At 44.5% G+C, this 19663-nt stretch overlaps 1 protein-coding gene across 1 annotated transcript in view; it reads left to right on the top strand.

Moving 5' to 3' along the window:
- The window catches only part of LOC144479897 (uncharacterized), a 30451-nt gene extending 22346 nt beyond the window's left edge, over window positions 1-8105 (top strand). The window contains exon 4 of the mRNA XM_078198933.1: window positions 3103-8105. Coding sequence (XP_078055059.1) covers window positions 3103-3345 — 243 coding nt within the window. The 3' untranslated portion in view covers window positions 3346-8105. The remainder of the gene's footprint in view (window positions 1-3102) is intronic.
- Window positions 8106-19663: the final 11558 nt, after the last annotated feature.

The raw sequence follows: 19663 nt of genomic DNA, 5'->3' as shown, positions 1-19663 counted from the left end.
TCCAAGACTTGATCTCATTTGCATCTTAGCCAAAAGGCCGAGATACCGCTTTTAAAAATTGCTTCATATGAAACATATGAAGCTTCAATGTAACCTAATGACCTCAACCAAGTGCAGCATCCGCATAACTACACTTGATCCTAGCCAAAAGGCCAAGAAGCACTATACACAGTACTCTAGGTCTCACCAGTGTCCTGCACAGCTGTAGCAAGACATCCTTCCTTATATACCCCACCTTTGCAATAAAGGTCAACATTCCATTTAAATTCCTAATTATTTGCTTAACGTACTTGCTGACCTTTTGTGATTCATTTGAAGGTTTTAGGACTAAGACTTATTATCATTTAAGTAACGAATATTGTGTGGAAAACATTTTAAAATAAAATCATCAATTACATATGCAAATAAAATGCTGCACAATTTAAAGAGTTTTTAAATTCATTTTATTTTTTTTAAGGGTACAGCGAGTTGAGCAAAACAAAAGCCAAAAGACAGATGGGAAAAAAAGGTGCAAGTCCTAATAAGAGGAATGTTTTAGTTTTGTCTTGCATTGCAAATTAGGGCAGCACCGTGGTCAGCACTGCTGCCTCACAACGCCAGGGACCCGGGTTCAGTTCTGGCCTCGGGTCACTGTCTGTGTGGAGTTTGCACGTTCTCCCCGTGTCAGCGTGGGTTTCCTCCGGGTGCTCCAGTTTCCTCCCTCAGTCCAAAGATGTGCGGTTTAGGTTGACTGGCCATGCTACATTGACCCTAGTGTCTGGGGGATTAGCAGGGCAAATATGTGGAGTTACGGGAATAGGGCGTGGGTGGGATTGTGGTCGGTGCAGACTTTGGTGGGCCGAATGGCCTCTTTCTGCACTGCAGGGATTCTATGATGACCATGAGAATACATACAGTGTAAGCTTTCCAATCCAGAATGTTTGGGACAGTCATTTCAGAATTTTCTGAATTTATAGAGTGACATTAGAATGCTTAACCACAGGTATGTGAACTAGAAAACTATACATGTCAATATTTACCTAAAACATTTTAAAGTTGTAACAAAAATTGATTCACTCATCCAGACTGGTGAATATTCCATGTTTCTGCTCCCAAAGCTGGAGATCTGAAATAAAAACAAATTGCTGGGAAAATTCAGCTAATCTGGCAGCATCTGTGGAGAGAGAAACAGAGTTAATAATTTGAGTTCATTATGACTTCTTCAGAACTGCCTGCTGAGTTTCTCCAGCACCTTCTGTTTTAATTACTGTACAAACATGTTGCTGGTGTCTTCTCAAAAGATCTCTGGAAAACTAGTGTTTCTGGCCTGGAGAGGTTATGGGTGGCACGTTTCTAGCACTGCTGCCTCTGTGCCAGGGACCCAGGTTCAATTCCGGCCTTGGGTGACTGGTGTTTGCACGTTTTCCCCGTGTCTGTGTGAGTTTCCTCCAGGTGCTCCGGTTTCCTCCCACAGTCCAAAGATTTTTGATTTATTATTGTCACGTGTATACAATGAAAAGTATTGTTTCTTGCGTGCTATACAGACAGAGTATATCGTACATAGAGAAGGAAAGGAGAGACTGCAGCATGCAGTGTTACAGTCATAGCTAGGGTATGGGGAAAGATCAATTCAATATAAGGTTGGTCCATTCAAAAGTCTGATGGCAGCAGGGAAGAAGCTGTTCTTGAGTTGGTTCTCAGACTTTTGTATCTTTTTCTTGACGGAAGAAGATGGAAGAGAGTACGTCCGGGGTGCACGGGGTCTTTGATTATGCTGGCTGATTTTCCGAGGAAGCGAGAAGTGTAGATAGTGTCAATGGGGAGTGGCTGGTTTGAGTGATGGACTGGGCTTCGTTCGTGATCCTTTGTAGTTTCTTGCGGTCTTGGACAGAGCAGGAGCCGTACCAAGCTGTAATACATCCGGAAAGGATGTTTTGTATGATGCATCTGTAAAAGTTGGTGAGAGTCATAGCAGACATGCCAAATTTCCTTAGCTTCCTGAGAAAGTAGAGGTAAAGATGTGCAGGTTGGGTAGATTGGCTATGCTAAATTGCCCCTTAGTGTCCCAAGATGTGTGGGTTAGATGGATTAGCCATGTTTTAATAGGGATAGGGTGCGGTAAGAGGGCCTGGATAAGATATTCTGTCAGTGAGTTGGTGCAGACTCGATGGGCCAAATGGCCTCCTCTACACTAGGGATTCTGAAGTTGGTGCGCTTATCAAGGTTACTTGAATGATATTGCTATCTGATTTTGGACTAAAAAAAAAGATATTAATGGAATGAATACACAGTTCTCCATCCATAACAGGAAAACATGAAGGAAGGTTTGAAGGAATTAAGTAGATAAAAATAAGACAAAATATGGAAGAAATTGCATTTATATAGTTTATATTTACCACCCACGTCAGTGATATCCTTCACATCCAGTCGATTAATCTTCTGTAATGTTTGAATGAACGCAGCAGTCAATTTGTTCAGAAAGGTTCCACAAGTAGTAAATTAGATGAATGACTACTTGATGTGCTTGTATTGATTGGTGTTGGTTAAAGGAAGAATGTTAGTTAGAACACTGAGAAAAGTCCGCATTCTTAAATCAGATCAATTATATCCACCTGAATGGACAGACAGAACCTTTATTTTGATGTCTCATTCAAGGAACATACAAAGATGTCACTCCCCCTGTTTTGTACTGAAGTGTCAGGCTAGACAATGTTTACAAATACCAGATAATATTAGAGAGAGAATTAATGCCCTAACTATGTTAGGGGTTGTGGGTTTTAAACAAAGAAAAGGATATCGTTTGCGCACACGGATTCAAAATAACAACAAGGTTTATTGCAGACACTGTTGTCTGTACAGTGTACAAAATGGAACAAGGTAGGAGCCTGAGAAGCACCCCAGTGAAACCACCATCAAATGATGTGAATGGCTCTTAATGCAATCATGCAACCACTTAAATATATAATAGTTGTTCATTTTTACTTTTCTGTGGTAAAGCCTTGCTCCCCAGGAGCACTTTAATTGGGAAATTCTGTGCTTTTGAATTTTCAAACATAATATCGCGACATAAAATGTTTTTCAGTTTTGCGGGATTACGGTTTTCGTATCTTGTTATTTCCACAGACAAAGGTACGCGAAGATTCTCATCCCTACGATGAAGTAGCTCCTGACATGCCAGTATATGCTGTAGTGAATAAAAAGAGGCCGGAAGATGTCCATTATGCTGAAGTTCAGGTGATCCAACAGAGATCTCGGCGCACACTCAAGCAAGTTAAGGCCCGGCAAAAAGAAAACGCAACAGAATATGCAACTATCAACTTCAAACCCGTGATCAAATATGACAGAAAAAATGGGACTCTGGTATAATAAGTCTAGACTAAAGTTGTATAGAAAAAAATGTTTGTTCTATCTTCTTAAAAGGACATTAATCTAGCAGTTGAAATATACAAAACTGGTTGTCAAAACAATATTTCAGATTTCAGCAAATTAATATATTTTTGTCACTGCTTATTTTACCTTACAAATAGACAAAAAGAATTAAAAATAGCTCCATTACGACACACTCAATACTACACCTTCTGATTAGATGAAAATTCTTAAAACAGGTATCTTCTTATTATGTGCCTTTTACACAGCATGTAAGACTTAGAGAAGTTCATCTTTTGGAATGTTTACATTTGTTAAACCATGGCATGACATTTTTAAAAATCTTCAAACCATTGTCCCTGTTGAACACAGTCTATATTTAATAAATACTTAAGCACTTTTAGACGTCTCAAAGGCAGTAATTGAATTGAGAGGTTGCAGCACCATCACAAACTGAGTGTGAAGATTTTCTACGGTTAGATGCGAGTGTTTTGGCTTTCTCCCAATTCCTATCAGCCTTGTAATGTAAAAAGACACCGCTTTCTAGCAATGCTGAGAGTCATATTTTAAGTAGTTTTGGACAGTCTTGCGTCACCTTCTATTAGGTCCATGTCCAGTTTTTGCAACTGCCCACAATTTAGCGCTTAATCACCGTTCCAAGTAAAATGATGGATGATATAAGGAGTGGAGCAACATCTTCTGATGTTGAGTTTAAAGTACATTAGCTGAGACAAGCGTTTACACTCTCCCTGACCCATACTACACATGAAGTGCTCACCGCTGATTCTAGATACGAAAACGGAAGGAAAAATTCCATTTCTCTTCAAATCAGAACACCATACTCACTAACATCATTCTCTCTAGGTTGTTCATTGACCTGAGTTAATATTAAATATATGGAATGTCTGCATTCTTTTAAAACCTGAAAATGTCCTGCTGTATTCCGCATGCACAATGTCAAATTACGTTAAGTTATCGCACTTCTAGGATGTACACACAGTATCTATCAGTGTAGAGTATTATGTTAACATAACGTGGATATATTAAGAGTGGACAAGTTCTGATAAAATGAACCAACATCTAATCTCGAATGAAAGCCTTAAAGTTTTCAGAAAATGGGTATTTTAATAACTTTTTTGTTGTTCCTGTTCTTGCTACGTGGGATTGAATCCTGATGGAAAAGTATATCCTACCCAATGAAACAATGTGTGAGTAAACTATGACGTGCATGAGGATGAATTTGCACTTGATTAGTCCTTATTTGTCAATGCATTCTGAATATTTGTGCAATAACCTGTGTGTTATGAGCACTACAATGATTGTGTGTACAGAGATTGTAAATATAGCTATTTTACAAAGTATCAGTATGTTATGCTTTTCTCAATGGCTTGGGGCTGGATATTCAAAAGCAACGTGGTGTCGGGACCCTGTGTGGGCACAATTTGAAAATAATGGTCCCAAAGGGCATCTCGGGATCCCAATGCCTCCAGGAGAGTTTTGTATTTTTTAAGAGAGGGAGTGTGAAACGTGGGCACCAGTTAACAGGAGCTCATTAATGAGCATGTCTCTTCAGGTTTGGAACTTTTAAAATTACTTAGGGTCTGAAAGTGCTGCGCACATGAATTTGGGATTACTGCACACACACTCCCTCACCCCACTTCCTGTAATTATCTCTGCAACTGCTTGGAGGTGAAATCGGTGGAGCCAACTAGAGTTGGCACGAATGTTGCACCAAATCATCTTGTCCGTGGCTGCTTTCAGCCTCTTGGTCTTCTGAGGGGATCCCTGCTCCGATCTGAGGTAGTACAGTGGTTAGCACTGCTGCCTCACAGTGCCGGGGACCCGGGTTTGATTCCCGGCTTGGGTCACTGTTCGTGTGGAGTTTGCATATTCTCCCCGCGTCTGCGTGGGTTTCCTCCGGGTGCTCCGCTTTCCTTCCACAGTCTAAAGATGTGCGGGTTAGATGGATTGGCTGTGCTAAATTGCTCCTTGGTGGCCGGGGGGACTAGCTAGGGTAAATGCATGAGGTTATGGCTTGGGTGGAGTCGGTGCAAACTTGCTGGGCCGAATGGCCTCCTTCTGCACTGTAAGATTCTATGATTGACTCAACATGCCTGAGTAGACTGTTCCTGCCTTCTGGAGGCATTCAGTGCCTCTAACTGGGCACCGAGCTCACCTGCCCACTTAAGCCATTTACATCTAAACATTAATGTCACTGTAATGCTACGGCTTGGGCGTGGGCCAGTACTTGGAATTCACAGTGTTTAAAATCCAGTCCCTGGGCTCAGACTTGTAAAGGGTAAGGTCGGTTCAGATGTTTAGATTGGATTACGTATTCTACGTGCTTTCTTGATTTTTATTTTGTACAAATGCTGGAAGATTTTTGCATGTCTGATTTTTACCTCACTTATTGCCATGGTTGTTACTTCTGTTCTTACGTCGATGATTCAGTTTGAAAAGTGAAATATTGTTTCACACAAATGCCCCAGAATAGTCAAACGTCATGCAGAATATCTACAATGATGTGCTAGCAAATTGTAAGAATTCTATAAGCTCAATGATAAAAGTAGTTTAAGGACAAAAGCATTTTATTTATTTTTTACAAACTTTGTGTACAATCACACTTGATATAAATCTCCCATTGTTCAAAATGAGCCTCATTACCTAAACATTAATTTAGATTTACACCTCGACTTCCCATAGCATTTTACACAACCAGTGTGATTAATATAGCCAGGGTAGATACAGGGGTTGTTCCCCTCCCCCCAATAAGCTGGGGAATCGAGAACATGAGGGCACAGTCTCAGGATAGGAGGTCAATCACTTAGCACTGAGATGAAAATAAATTTCTTCAATCAAAGGGTTGTGAATCTTTGGAATTCTCTAACCCCGAGCACTGCGGATGCTCCATTGTTGAGTATATTCAAGGCTGAGATAGATTTTTGATCTCTCAGGAAATTGAGGCATATGGGGGATCATGGGAAAGGAGTTCAAGTTGAAGATCAGCCTTGGAGGCGATGGCCTAGTGGTATTATCGCCAGTCTATTAATACAGAAACTAGGCTAATGTTCTGGGGACCTGGGTTCGAATTCCGCCATGGCACAATTTGAACTCAAAAAAGAATCTGGAATTAAGAATCTACTGCTGTCCATGAAACCATTGTTGATTGTTGGAAAAACCCATCTGGTTCACTAATATCCTTTAGGGAAGGAAATCTGCTGTCCTTATCCGGTCTGGCTACATGTGAATCCACAGCAATGTGATTGACTCAACTGCCTTCAGGTAACTAGGGATGGGCAATAAATGCTGGCCAGCCAGCGACACCCATATCCCATGAATGAATAAAAAATGATTTGTATTGAATGGCAGGGCAGGCTTGATAGGCTGTTTGGTTTACACCTGCTTTTGTTTATGTTATGTAACAGCAATTAAGATTTACCCCATTATTTTTCTTTTGAGTAAATGCCATGGGATCTTTTACATCTGTGGCTTAAGACCTCATCTGAAAGACAGCAGCCGTTAACAATGCAGCATTCTCTAAGGTGCCAAAAGGATTGCAAGACTCATTGGTACTCACCCGATTCCTTGGTGTAACCTTACCACCAATTCCTGAAGGAAATTTTTTTTTAAAAGTGGGTGGTGGTGGGAAAATCTGTTCAAGGACTGTCTGCATACCTGTAGTTTTGGCCTGGGTAAGGAACGGAGCCTCTTGAAACTTTTAGCTGGTAAATGCATACTTGAGAAATGGATCATCAATGTTAACCACTCAGACAAATTACACTGGTCTTAGAGGAAGTATATTCATCAGAATTGCACAATCTTAAATTGCAAAAAAATATAAATAAATCACAATTCTAAAACATAAAAGGAAGAATTTACATTTACAAAATACCTCTGCAAATACCAGAGTACTTCACAACCAATGTTTTGTTTAGAGTCTTGTCACGGCTATATCAATTTATTTTGCATCATAGCAAGGGTTAAGTAAATATCGGCAGCACGAGAGATTCTTATCAGAAAATGCCATCTTTAAGTTTCTTTATTCTTCAGGTGAAGGAACCTAATGAAGCAACTTTAAGAATTAGCTTGCTACCATTTTGTGACAGTACAGCAAAAAAATCTTAGAATAATATAGCACAGAGATTTTTCTTTAAAAAAGTCACAAGTTTGATTTGTAACTGTCAACAAGCAGGCCTCTTCCCAGAAATTACCTGAACTTTATGGTCCTTTAGGCAGATCTGGCTGACTGTTTTACAATCAGTTTCATTGATAGAGAGAAAAAATTTTTAATTTGTGAACCTGTGGCAATTGAAGTAGTCTTGGGGAACAAACTGAGGGAGGCTCCCCTCACTGGCTCTCTCTCTGCTTTGCCTAAAAGTGTGTGCAACTATCAACCGGTAGCCAGAGAATCTTCCTCTAAGTGTAACTGGTTTGCATTTGGACATGCAAAGCTGAGACCAGAGGTGACAACTCCCAACGTCCACCCTTCACAGGAGGCTAGGTCGACACCATCGAGATTTTGTGAACTTTATCCTTCATTTTATAATGCCATCCTTTAAAGCCCATTTCTACAGAGACACTCTGTGTGTGTGTGTGTGTGTGTGTGTGTGTGTGTGTGTGTGTGTGTGTGTGTGTACGCGCGCGCTGGGGGTGAACTCTTTGGCAAGAAGTAGTTATATTTCCCAATCACAAATGTGTGTTAATCAATACTTGCAACTTGTTAAAGAGTTTTGTTTATAATAAACACATTGAGTTTATTGAAAAAAAACTTGGTTAAAGACTTCTATTTTGGGACCAGGAGAGAAGGTAAACAATTGGCCATTCTGGTGAGTAAATTGGACTTCTAAACTATTGCTACAACCTGCAGAGTAGTGGGGCTAGATAATACAACCAGAATGGGAGGAGTGTGTAACAGTTCTTTCTCCCAAAATGAATCACCTCATATCTTTATGCATTGAATTTTACCTGTCTGCCCATTCCACCAATTTGTCCATGTCCCTTTGAAGTTCTATACCATTTGTCCCCCTCGCAAACCCATGTCCACTTCCATCTAGAAGTCACTCGCCATCCTGACTTGGAAATATATTGCTGTTCCTTCACAGTCACTGGGTCAAAATCCTGGAATTCCCTCCCTATGGCATAGTGGGTTAACCCACAGCACATGGACTGCAGCGATTCAAGAAGATAGCTCACCACCATTTTCTCAAGGGCAACTAGGGAGGGGCAATAAATGCTGGCCAGGCAGCGACGTCCATGTCCCATGAATGAATAAAAAAAAATTGAAGGCAATCAGAATGAAGGGAAAACCGGTTGCAGTCTGCCTAGCACAAAGGATGATGGTTGTGGCTTTTGGAGGCCAATCATCTCAGGATAGCATCCTAGGCCCAAACATCTTCTGCTTCATAAGCAACCTTCCCTCCAAAAAGGTTAGAAGTGAGGTTTGATAATGTCATTGTACAGTGTTCAGTTCCATGCGCAACGTCAGGTACTGAAGCAGTTCCTGCCACATTCATTAAGATGTGGACAACATTGAGACATAACATTTACAGAGCACAGGTACCAGGCAATGACCATCTGCAATGAGAGAAAATCTACCCTGGAAGGGGTGAAACCATGATCAGGCAGGACTTGGGAGCTATAACCAACTTCAGAGCATAACCTGTTTAGTCCGTTTGACTACTTCAGAGCCCCTCTCTCCATTGGGGTGTCTTCCAGTGGAGGTTTCTTACCACAGTGTTGGTGGCTTTCAGTAGTTGCTTGTTGAGATGATGGTTGCAACCAGTCGAGTCCCACACCAGGGGGTACGTAACACCATTCAAACCAGTGAAAGATGGCAACGGAGATTTCCTTGCTAAGGTCCTTGTGGATATCTGTGGAGTTGAAACTGCAAACTACTTCTGTCTGCAGAAGGTCAACAACCAGGGATATTTTTGAGAGTTTCAAGGATGTGACTTCCTGCATCAAGTTCCTGAAAATGTTTGAGAAGAAGAGAGGCTTGTTACACCTGAAAATACTCGAAGCACAGCCTCTCTTTACTCTGTCATCTCAACGAGACCATGTTTGTACGTGCACATCTAGAACCCTTATTTTCCAGTCGCAGATCTGCTCACTTTTCTTGCCAGATACATTGACAAGGTTGGCAATTGTTTGGAGATCAGGGACTCCTTGGGAATCTGAACTGGCACACGTCAGATCAAGGTGACACTTAAGTCTGACAGTCAGGGAGTAATCTTCCACCCTCCCTCCAACCTTGCAATTGGGGGAAGCCATGGCTTCCTCAACTATGCTGGCTAGTCCAATGTTTGTCATTCCTGTGGAAAATCTGGCCATGTAGCAGGGGAACATGGAAGCTGAATGTAAAGTTGTTGATCCCAGAGAACCTCAAGGAACTGAAGAGGGATTACAAAGGTTAGAGAACCGTGAAACCCCTCTTTGTTGCCTCCCACCAAAGTGATGGAGATTCAACGGAGAACTTCAGGAGGTTTTTCATCCTCGTAAATGTTCGGAAGGGGAGAGCGAGCAGTCGCTGAGGGTCGATATCAAGGAAGATCTCCAAGAGGTGAAGAGCCAGCAAGCCTCGTTCTTTGCCGGCGAGGCTTCCAAAATCATCTTCCAGTTCAGAGTCCGCTCTATAAGGTACACAGAGAGACCTCTGATCAGCAGCCTGAAGGAAGATGGTGGTTCAGTAAAGTCATCGCGGTCTGACATTTTGAGGATTAGCAAATCCTTCTATGCCAGACTGAAGCCCACGCAGCACGGCCTCCCAGTCTTTCCTGCTCTATGTCGGAGCTCTTGGAGGACAATGAACGGGACAGCCTGGACAACCACTAACCCTGAATGAGTTGACTAAGGCCCTCGATTCCTTTGAAGAGAGTAAAACTCGCAGAAGCGACAGCTTACTGGCTGAGTTGTATTCTGCTCTGTGGGGCTAGATCGGCACAGACTTGCTGGAAGTGTACGAGAGTAGGTTTCTGGCCAGGAGCATGTCAGAATCCATAAGGAAAGGCATCATTCCCCTCATCTACAAGTGGAATGGGGAGAAGAAAGAAGTTAGAAATTGGCGACCTAATTTCACTGCTGAATGTGGATTACAAAATTCTGTCCAAGGTCATCACCAACCGGGTCAGGTCTGCTCCGGAGCTGGTGTTGCATCCTGACCAGACCTGCTCTGTTCCCAGCTACTCAGGGATATGACTGCCTATGTGCAGGACTGGGGTGTGGACACCTGTCTCATCAGCCTGGACCAGGAGAAGGCCTTTGACAGACTATCACATGCCTACATGATGGATGTGCTCTCCAAATTGGGGTTTGGGGAGAGAATCAGCAATTGGATCCAACTGCTCTACACAAACATCAGTAATGCAGTTTCAATCAATAGGTGGGAATCAGAAAGCTTTGCAATCAAATCTGGCATCAGGCAGGGATGCCCTCTTTCTCCCCTCCTGTTTGTGTGTTGTATAGAATCCTTTGCTGAGTCCATCAGGAAGGATTCGAATGTAAGAGGGGTGACAATTCCTGGCAGCAGAGGCACTCAAGTCAAAGTCTCCCTTTACATGGATGACGTCACTGTCTTTTGCTCAGATCCGTTGTTGGTGCGCAGACTGATCAACATCTGCGATCAGCCTTGGCAGCCAAGGTAAATCGTGGCAAGAGCGAGACCATGTTCTTTGGGAACTGGATGAACCAATCCTTAGTCCCCTTTACTGTCAAGTCAGATGGCCTGAAGGTTCGGAGGGACCAGGGCATGCATTAGAAACTGGAGGGAACGAGTAGCTATAATGAACCAAAAGCTGGGTATGTGGGAGTGACGCTCCCTCTCCATTGCAGGCAAGAACCTGGGCATCAGGTGTGAGGCACTCTCGGTGTTGCTGCATGTGGTACAGGTCTGGCCCATTCCCCATTCCTGCCATTTTCCGCTGCATCAGGGAGCAAAAAAAAGGATCGCGTTCATAGGAACACAAACCTCTAGCTAAAGGGGGACAAAAACGTACATCGCCCTATTCCTGATGGCCACTTCAGTGTGTGGCAGCATCAAGTTGTGCACAGATCCTTGGTACGCAAACACCATGCGTCACTACGTACTGAGGTTCTACCTGTTCCCAGTGTTGCGAAGGATGGGTCAGCCAAGCTGCCTCAGAATGTTCCAAGTAGTTGGACCATGTTATACCACCTGTCCTTCGTGGAAAAATTTATGCGGAAAAACACCTTTGACCACAAATCCATCAGGCAGTGGTCTGCACGTAAAGTCCTAGAGGGCCTACGGGAAAAGGAGGTGGTGCATCCTATCAGATGGTTCCCTGAGCAGATTGTCAGAGTCACCTGGCAGAATGCCTCATCACCAAAACTTTCAAACAAGCACCAAGACCTAGCTTGGCTGGTGGTGAGAAAGGCCCTCTACGTCAGATCCTTCCTACACACCTGGAATATCATCCCATCTGCACGTTGCCCTCAAGGTGACTGTGGTGGGATAGAGACCATTGTCCACCTCCTAATGGAATGCGCCTTTGCAAAGAAGATCTGGAGAAAGAGTTTTTAAAACAGCTCTGTGGCGCAGGACTCTGTGCTCTACGGGCTGTTCCCAGGGACGCACTCCAAGACAAACATCAGGTGTCGCTGGAGGATCATCAACTCAGTAAGGTACTCTTTGGTCTGCCAGAAACCTGTTGGTCTTCCAGTACAAGGAGTTGTCCCCGACTCAGTGTTGCAGACTGGCACATTCCAACACCCAGGACTACATGCTGAGGGACGCACTAAAGCTTGGGGCAGCTGACGCAGAGGCGCAACGGGGAAGGTCGCTAAGACCTTTAACCACAGTGAACCAAGAGGAGCAGAACCTCCGCGGGCCGAATGACTCACTGAATGCACACAGTGAATACTACATGCATCTTAGTTATACTGAAGCACCTCGGAGTGCAACTTGTTCTATGTGGACAACCTTTAAAATAACTTTGCAACATTTGTAAGATCATTGTAAAATGTCTGAAACATTTCCTTTACTGTATTGAAACATCTCAGAATGTTACTTGATGTATGTAAAGAACCCGAATACTATTGCTTTTTGTGTGATGGTCATTTTGCAATGTTTGCAATGGTCTCACAGATTTAAGTATATTTTTGGAAAAAAGAATCTAACCAACTTCCCTTGACAATCAAGGCATTCCCAACACAGAATCCCCTATCAACAGCTTTGGGAGGAGGTTATCACTGACCAGAAACTAACTGGACCATCTATATAAATATTGTGGCTACAAGAGTAGGTAAGAGTCTGGGAATTCTGCAGCAAGTAACTCACCTCCCGACTCCAACATCTTATCATCTACAAGGCACAGGTCAGATCAAATACTTTCTACTTGCCTGGATGAGTGCAGCTCTAAACATTAAAGTTGTTCAACACCATTCAGGACAAAGCAGCCTACTTGATTTGTGCCCCATCCACCACCTTCAACATCATCTCCCTCTGCCACTGGTACACATGGCAGGAGTGTGGAGAGTGACAGTTGGTGTCTCACTGAGGGAGTGCTGCTCGGGCTGCAGTAGAGTGTGACAGTTGCTGTCTCAGTGAGGGAGTGCTCCTCGGGCTGCAGTAGAGTGTGACAGTTGGTGTCTCACTGAGGGAGTGCTGCTCGGGCTGCAGTAGAGTGTGACAGTTGGTGTCTCACTGAGGGAGTGCTGCTCGGGCTGCAGTAGAGTGTGACTGTTGGTGTCTCACTGTGGGAGTGCTGCTCGGGCTGCAGTAGAGTGTGACTGTTGGTGTCTCACTGTGGGAGTGCTGCTCGGGCTGCAGTAGAGTAATTAATTTATTTAATTATTTTTCAGTTCAATTAGTGAAAAAAATCGGAGGTTTTTTTTTTCTAAACAGGAAATAGGCCCAGCAGCAGCCTGGGAAGATTTTGGAGGGTTTAAAAGTAGGCTGCACCTTTGAGCGGGCAGCGTCGTTAGCGGGCAGCGGAGTGAGCAGGGGACAGAGTGAGAGCTAAAAGGGCTTTGGCTCACAGGGCTTCGGCGAGGAAGGTTGTTTGTTTGTTTTTCTTCGGTTACACCCCCTTTTTGTTTTATCCCCAAAACTAAAAAGGACATGGCTGGTATGAGTGGGAGGCCAGTATACTGCATTCGGTGTGGGATGTGGGAGTTCCTGGAGACAACTTGCCTCCCGGAAGTCCATATCTGTGCCAGATGTGTGGAACTGCATCTCCTGAAGGATCGTGTAAGGGAGCTGGAGCTGAGGCTCGATGAACTCAGTTTAGTTAGGGAAAATGAGAGAGTCATAGATAAAAGTTATAGTCAGGTAGTGACACCAGGGTCTCGGAAGGAAGACACGTGGGTCACGGTTAGGAGGGGTAATAGTCAGAAGGGTGATGTGCCAGAAAGCACCCCAGTGGCAGTCTCCCATAAGAGAAAGGGATGGGCAACAGATGGGAGAAGGGAAGGGAGTGAGCAGTCTGTGGAGGGATCCCCTGTCGTTGTCCCCCTCCACAATAGGTATATTGTTTTGGATTCTGTGGAGGGGGATGACCCTCCAGGGGTAAGCCACGAGGACCAGATCGCCTCCACGGAGACAGGCTCAGGGGTCCGGAAGGGAAAGAAGGGGTTTAGGAGAGCGATAGTTGTGGGGGACGCAATAGTTAGAGACACGGACAGGCGCTTCTGTGGGACTGAACGAGAATCCAGGATGGTAGTCTGCCTCCCTGGTGCCGGGGTACTGGATGTCTCCGAGAGGGTAGGAAGCATATTTAAAAAGGAAGGTAGTCAAACGGATGTGATTGTACACATTGGGGGAAATGATGTAGGTAGGAAGAGCAGGGGGGTCATACGAGAGAAATTCAGGGAGTTGGGTGCTAGGCTAAAAAGTAAGACCTCCAGTGTAGCAATCTCTGGACTGCTCCCGGTGCCTAGTGCAAGTGAGGCTCGGAACAGGGAGATTCTACAGTTGAACGCGTGGCTAAAGGACTGGTGCAAGAGGGAGGGTTTTAAATTCATAGATAACTGGGAAATCTTCAAGTCAGGATGGCAACTGTACAGAAAGGATGGGTTACACCTTAACTGGAAGGGAGCAAATATCCTGGCTGGGAGTTTTGCTCGAGTGTTTCGGCAGGATTTAAACTAGTGTGGCAGGGGGGTGGGGAACAAAACAGGAGGTCAGTAAATACTGAGGCTGGGGTCGAGCTGGGGGCCAGGGCAAGGCTAGCTAAGAAGAGGAGCACTCTGGAGGAGGAGGACCTGACTGGGCCTGGAGGTCTGGAGTGCATCTGCTTCAATGCGAGGAGTGTAACGGGTAAAACAGACGAACTTAAGGCCTTAATGCTTGTGCGGAATTTGGATGTGGTTGCGGTGACGGAAACTTGGTTAAAAGAAGGACAGGACTGGCAGCTGAATATTCCGGGGTATCAGTGTTTTAGGCGAGACAGAGGAGGGGCTAAAAAAGGTGGGGGAGTAGCGATATTAGTTAAGGAGCATATTACCGCGGTGCAGAGGGTAGACAACTTAGAGGGGTCACGTACTGAGTCGCTGTGGGTGGAACTCAGAAACAGGAAGGGTGCAGTCACTATGCTGGGGGTGTACTACAGACCACCCAACAGCCCACGGGAAGTGGAGGAAAGGATATGTCAGGAGATTCTGGATAGGTGCAGAAAACATAGGGTTGTTGTAGTGGGGGACTTTAATTTCCCTGGCACAGACTGGAAAGTGCTTAGAGCTGGGGGACCGGACGGGGAGGAATTTGTAAAATGCGTACTGGAAGGTTCTTTGGAACAGTATGTAAATAGCCCGACTAGAGAGGGGGCTATACTGGACCTAGTTCTGGGAAATGAGCCGGTCAGGTCGTCAAAGTTTCGGTAGGGGAACATGTGGCAAATAGTGACCACAACTCTGTTAACTTTAGGATAGTAATGGACAAGGATGAGTGCTGTCCTACGGGCAGGGTGCTAAATTGGGGGAAGGCTGACTATAGCCGGATTAGGCAGGAATTGGTGGATGTTGATTGGGAGAGGATGTTCGAGGGTAAGTCCGCGTCTGGCATGTGGGAGTCTTTTAAGGAACTATTGATAAGGCTGCAGGATAGGCATGTGCCTGTAAAAAGGAAAGATAGGAAAGATAGGATTCGAGAGCCGTGGATAACCAGGGAAATTGAGGATCTGATTAAAATGAAAAGGGAGGCGTACGTTAAGTCCAGGCAACTGAAAACAGATGGAGCTCTGGAGGAATACAGAGAGAGTAGGAAAGATCTCAAACGGGGAGTTAGAAGGGCAAAGAGGGCACGAGATGTTCTTGGCAGGCAGGATTAAGGAGAATCCTAAGGCATTCTATTCATACGTTAGGAACAAAAGAGTTGTCAGGGAGAAAATCGGACCTCTCAGGGACAAAGGAGGGGAATTATGCTTTGAACCCAAGGGAATAGGGGAGATCCTAAATGAATACTTTGCATCGGTATTCACGAAGGAGAGGGGCGTGTTAACCGGGAGTGTCTCGGAGGGAGGTGTTGACCCGTTAGAGAAAATCTCCATTACGAGAGAGGAAGTGTTAGGTTTTTTAGGGAACATTAAAACTGACAAAGCCCCAGGGCCTGATGGCATCTATCCTCGACTGCTCAGGGAGACGAGAGAGGAAATTGCTGGGCCTCTGACGGAAATCTTTGTCGCTTCTTTGGACACGGGTGAGGTCCCTGAGGATTGGAGGATAGCGAATGTGGTCCCGTTGTTTAAGAAGGGTAGCAGGGATAACCCAGGAAATTATAGGCCGGTGAGCTTGACGTCCGTGGTAGGGAAGTTGTTGGAGAGGATTCTTAGAGACAGGATGTATGTGCATTTAGAACGGAACAATCTCATTAGTGACAGACAGCATGGTTTTGTAAGAGGGAGGTCGTGCCTTACAAATTTGGTGGAGTTTTTTGAGGAAGTGACAAAAACGGTTGATGAAGGAAGGGCCGTGGATGTCGTCTATATGGATTTCAGTAAGGCATTTGACAAAGTCCCACATGGCAGGTTGGTTAAGAAGGTTAAGGCTCATGGGATACAAGGAGAAGTGGCTCGATGGGTGGAGAACTGGCTTGGCCATAGGAGACAGAGGGTAGTGGTCGAAGGGTCTTTTTCCGGCTGGAGGTCTGTGACCAGTGGTGTTCCGCAGGGCTCTGTACTGGGACCTCTGCTATTTGTGATATATATAAATGATTTGGAAGAAGGTGTAACTGGTGTAATCAGCAAGTTTGCGGATGACACAAAGATGGCTGGAATTGCGGATAGCGAAGAGCATTGTCGGGCAATACAGCAGGATATAGATAGGCTGGAAAATTGGGCGGAGAGGTGGCAGATGGAATTTAATCCGGATAAATGCGAAGTGATGCATTTTGGAAGAAATAATGTAGGGAGGAGTTATGCAATAAATGGCAGAGTCATCAGGAGTATAGAAACACAGAGGGACCTAGGTGTGCAAGTCCACAAATCCTTGAAGGTGGCAACACAGGTGGAGAAGGTGGTGAAGAAGGCATATGGTATGCTTGCCTTTATAGGACGGGGTATAGAGTATAAAAGCTGGAGTCTGATGATGCAGCTGTATAGAACGCTGGTTAGGCCGCATTTGGAGTACTGCGTCCAGTTCTGGTCGCCGCACTACCAGAAGGACGTGGAGGCATTGGAGAGAGTGCAGAGAAGGTTTACCAGGATGTTGCCTGGTATGGAGGGTCTTAGCTATGAGGAGAGATTGGGTAGACTGGGGTTGTTCTCCTTGGAAAGACGGAGAATGAGGGGAGATCTAATAGAGGTATACAAGATTATGAAGGGTATAGATAGGGTGAACAGTGGGAAGCTTTTTCCCAGGTCGGAGGTGACGATCACGAGGGGTCACGGGCTCAAGCTGAGAGGGGCGAAGTATAACTCAGACATCAGAGGGACGTTTTTTACACAGAGGGTGGTGGGGGCCTGGAATGCGCTGCCAAGTAGGGTGGTGGAGGCAGGCACGCTGACATCGTTTAAGACTTACCTGGATAGTCACATGAGCAGCCTGGGAATGGAGGGATACAAACGATTGGTCTAGTTGGACCAAGGAGCGGCACAGGCTTGGAGGGCCGAAGGGCCTGTTTCCTGTGCTGTACTGTTCTTTGTTCTTTGAGTGTGGACCATTAAGATTCTAGAATGGGTTTTTAGATGACCACAATCGGGCCTGCGGACTCGCTACTCAAAATAGAGGCAAGTGAAGTGGATAATTCTGCAAGGAGCTGCTCCACAAATCACTAGTAAGCCCATGATGGGGCTGCGCTGTGCTGGGAGCAGTGCTGATCTCAGGGGTGGAACCTGACCTTCCTCTCCACCGCCACCTCCTGCTTTCGGCCCCACGGCCCACATGACGTCTCCACATCTGACGTCATGACGCCGGTGACGCGCTCTCAACCACCAATCAGGGACAAACTCAGCCTCAGCCCCAGTCCCAGTGAAGACCGATCGGGGCCTGGTAGTGCAATTTAAACACACCAATGAGATTAAGACCAGTGACATCACAGGTATATGAACTAAGCTCGCGAACAGCTAAAGAAATGTAACTGTGCCACACCTTTGAGTGCTGAATTAAGCCATTGAAATTTAACAACCGGACTCTGACTCTCTGTGGAAACGAAGAGATCTAACAGCCTATCAGCAGCAAAAATGGGAGAGAAACATTCTGTGATTGGAGGAGCACCAAACTGTATGAAGCGAATGGCTTCATTCAGCCAGAGGCTGAACATCAGCAGCAGTGGTGAGTCTGCCAGGGATAAAGAGGGGGTGGAAAGAGAGAGTATCAAGGGGAACAGACACCCTCTAAAAGGAGTCAAGATGGCAGAGGGGTGGTTACAGCTGAACCGTTAGAGAGGACGGAGAGAAAGTGTGTATAGCTACCCTGAACCCCTCTGTGTTTTAATCTCCAAACCACCAGGCTTGGGCAGGTGCGAGTGAGCAAGTCAATGAGTGAATGTGTGAGTGTGAGAGAGAGAGAAAAAAAGTAACAAGAGTGCATGTGTGTTTGAGCATGGGTGAAACCACCTTTTAAACTTGTGACCTCCACTACCTAGAAGGACAAGGACAGCAGATGTATGGAAACATCATCATTTGCAAGTTCCCCTCCAAGCCACACTCCAACTTGACTTAGAAATAAAACAGCAGTCCTTTACTGTCACTGGGTCAAAAACCTGAAACTCCCTTCCTAACAGCATTGTGGATGTACCTACACCCAATGGGCTGCAGCGGTTCAAGAGGATAACTCTTGAAACACCTTCTCAAGGACAATTAAGGATGGTTAAATTTGTAGTAGTGAACAAAAAATTGGTCTTGTCAGCAACACTCATATCCCATGAATGGATAAACAAAATAATTCACAAAGTGAGTTTAAGCCATTTAATTTCTGCATTTAGTGAAAAGAAGAAAAAAAGGGGCACTCAGTAGATGGGCGGCATGGACAAGTTGGGCCGAAGGGCCTGTTTCCATGCTGTAAACCACTATGACTTTATCCCATGCAGTGTTAACTCAACGTTAATTACATTTTCAACAAAACTTGGTACATGTGGTATGGCTCAAGAAAGAACGGATTAATTTTTAGCAAAGATCTGACCTGGATCTTGGAACTTTTTAACGAATTCATTAACATAGACAGATGGAAAAATTAACTTTATTTGAATATTATAGATTATTTTATTTTGAATGTTGCTGATTATTCATCAAGGAAGTCGAGGCCCTAGATCCTTGCAATGCTCTGCTTAGGGCTGAAGGAATCGACGAGGATCATTTTCTAATTGGCGAAAATGGGAAGTTAGTAATTGGATAAAATTAAATTATCAGGGCATTGGTGTATCCTACTTCCTTGCCGACCTGGTGTCGAACCACTGGCTGCGATTTAACTGTTTTTAAGGAGTCGAATTTCATCAATGCACTTTTACTACGAAGTAATGCATATCCGACCAGGAAACTTTTGTCCATGGGAAGATCAGTCGGGAACATACTCTGCAGGCGATGTAATACAGTTAACGAAACTATCAGGCATATTTCAGGATATTGTCCCTATGTCAAGAATGTCAGAATCTTTAGACAAAGTTTTATAATTACTGGAAGATTTCATCTTAAAACACCATTTTAAGATCTTTTTGGAACCTCATAAAATGACGAACAAGCAACTTTTAAACCGGATATCTTAATATGTAAGGAAAATAAGGTGGCAGTGGTTGATGTGACATCTGATTTGAAGATGATAATGGTTCCCTGGAAAGAGCTTGGGAAGAAAAAGTAGAAAAATATAACCATCTCACAGACGATATTACAGATTTGACTAGATGCTCGGATGTAAAGTTCTTCAGATTTGTTAT

This window comes from Mustelus asterias, chromosome 27 (genome assembly GCF_964213995.1).
Source record: "Mustelus asterias chromosome 27, sMusAst1.hap1.1, whole genome shotgun sequence".
Classification (NCBI taxonomy): Eukaryota; Metazoa; Chordata; class Chondrichthyes; order Carcharhiniformes; family Triakidae; genus Mustelus; species Mustelus asterias.
This window is presented reverse-complemented; position numbering and strand designations above follow the sequence as displayed.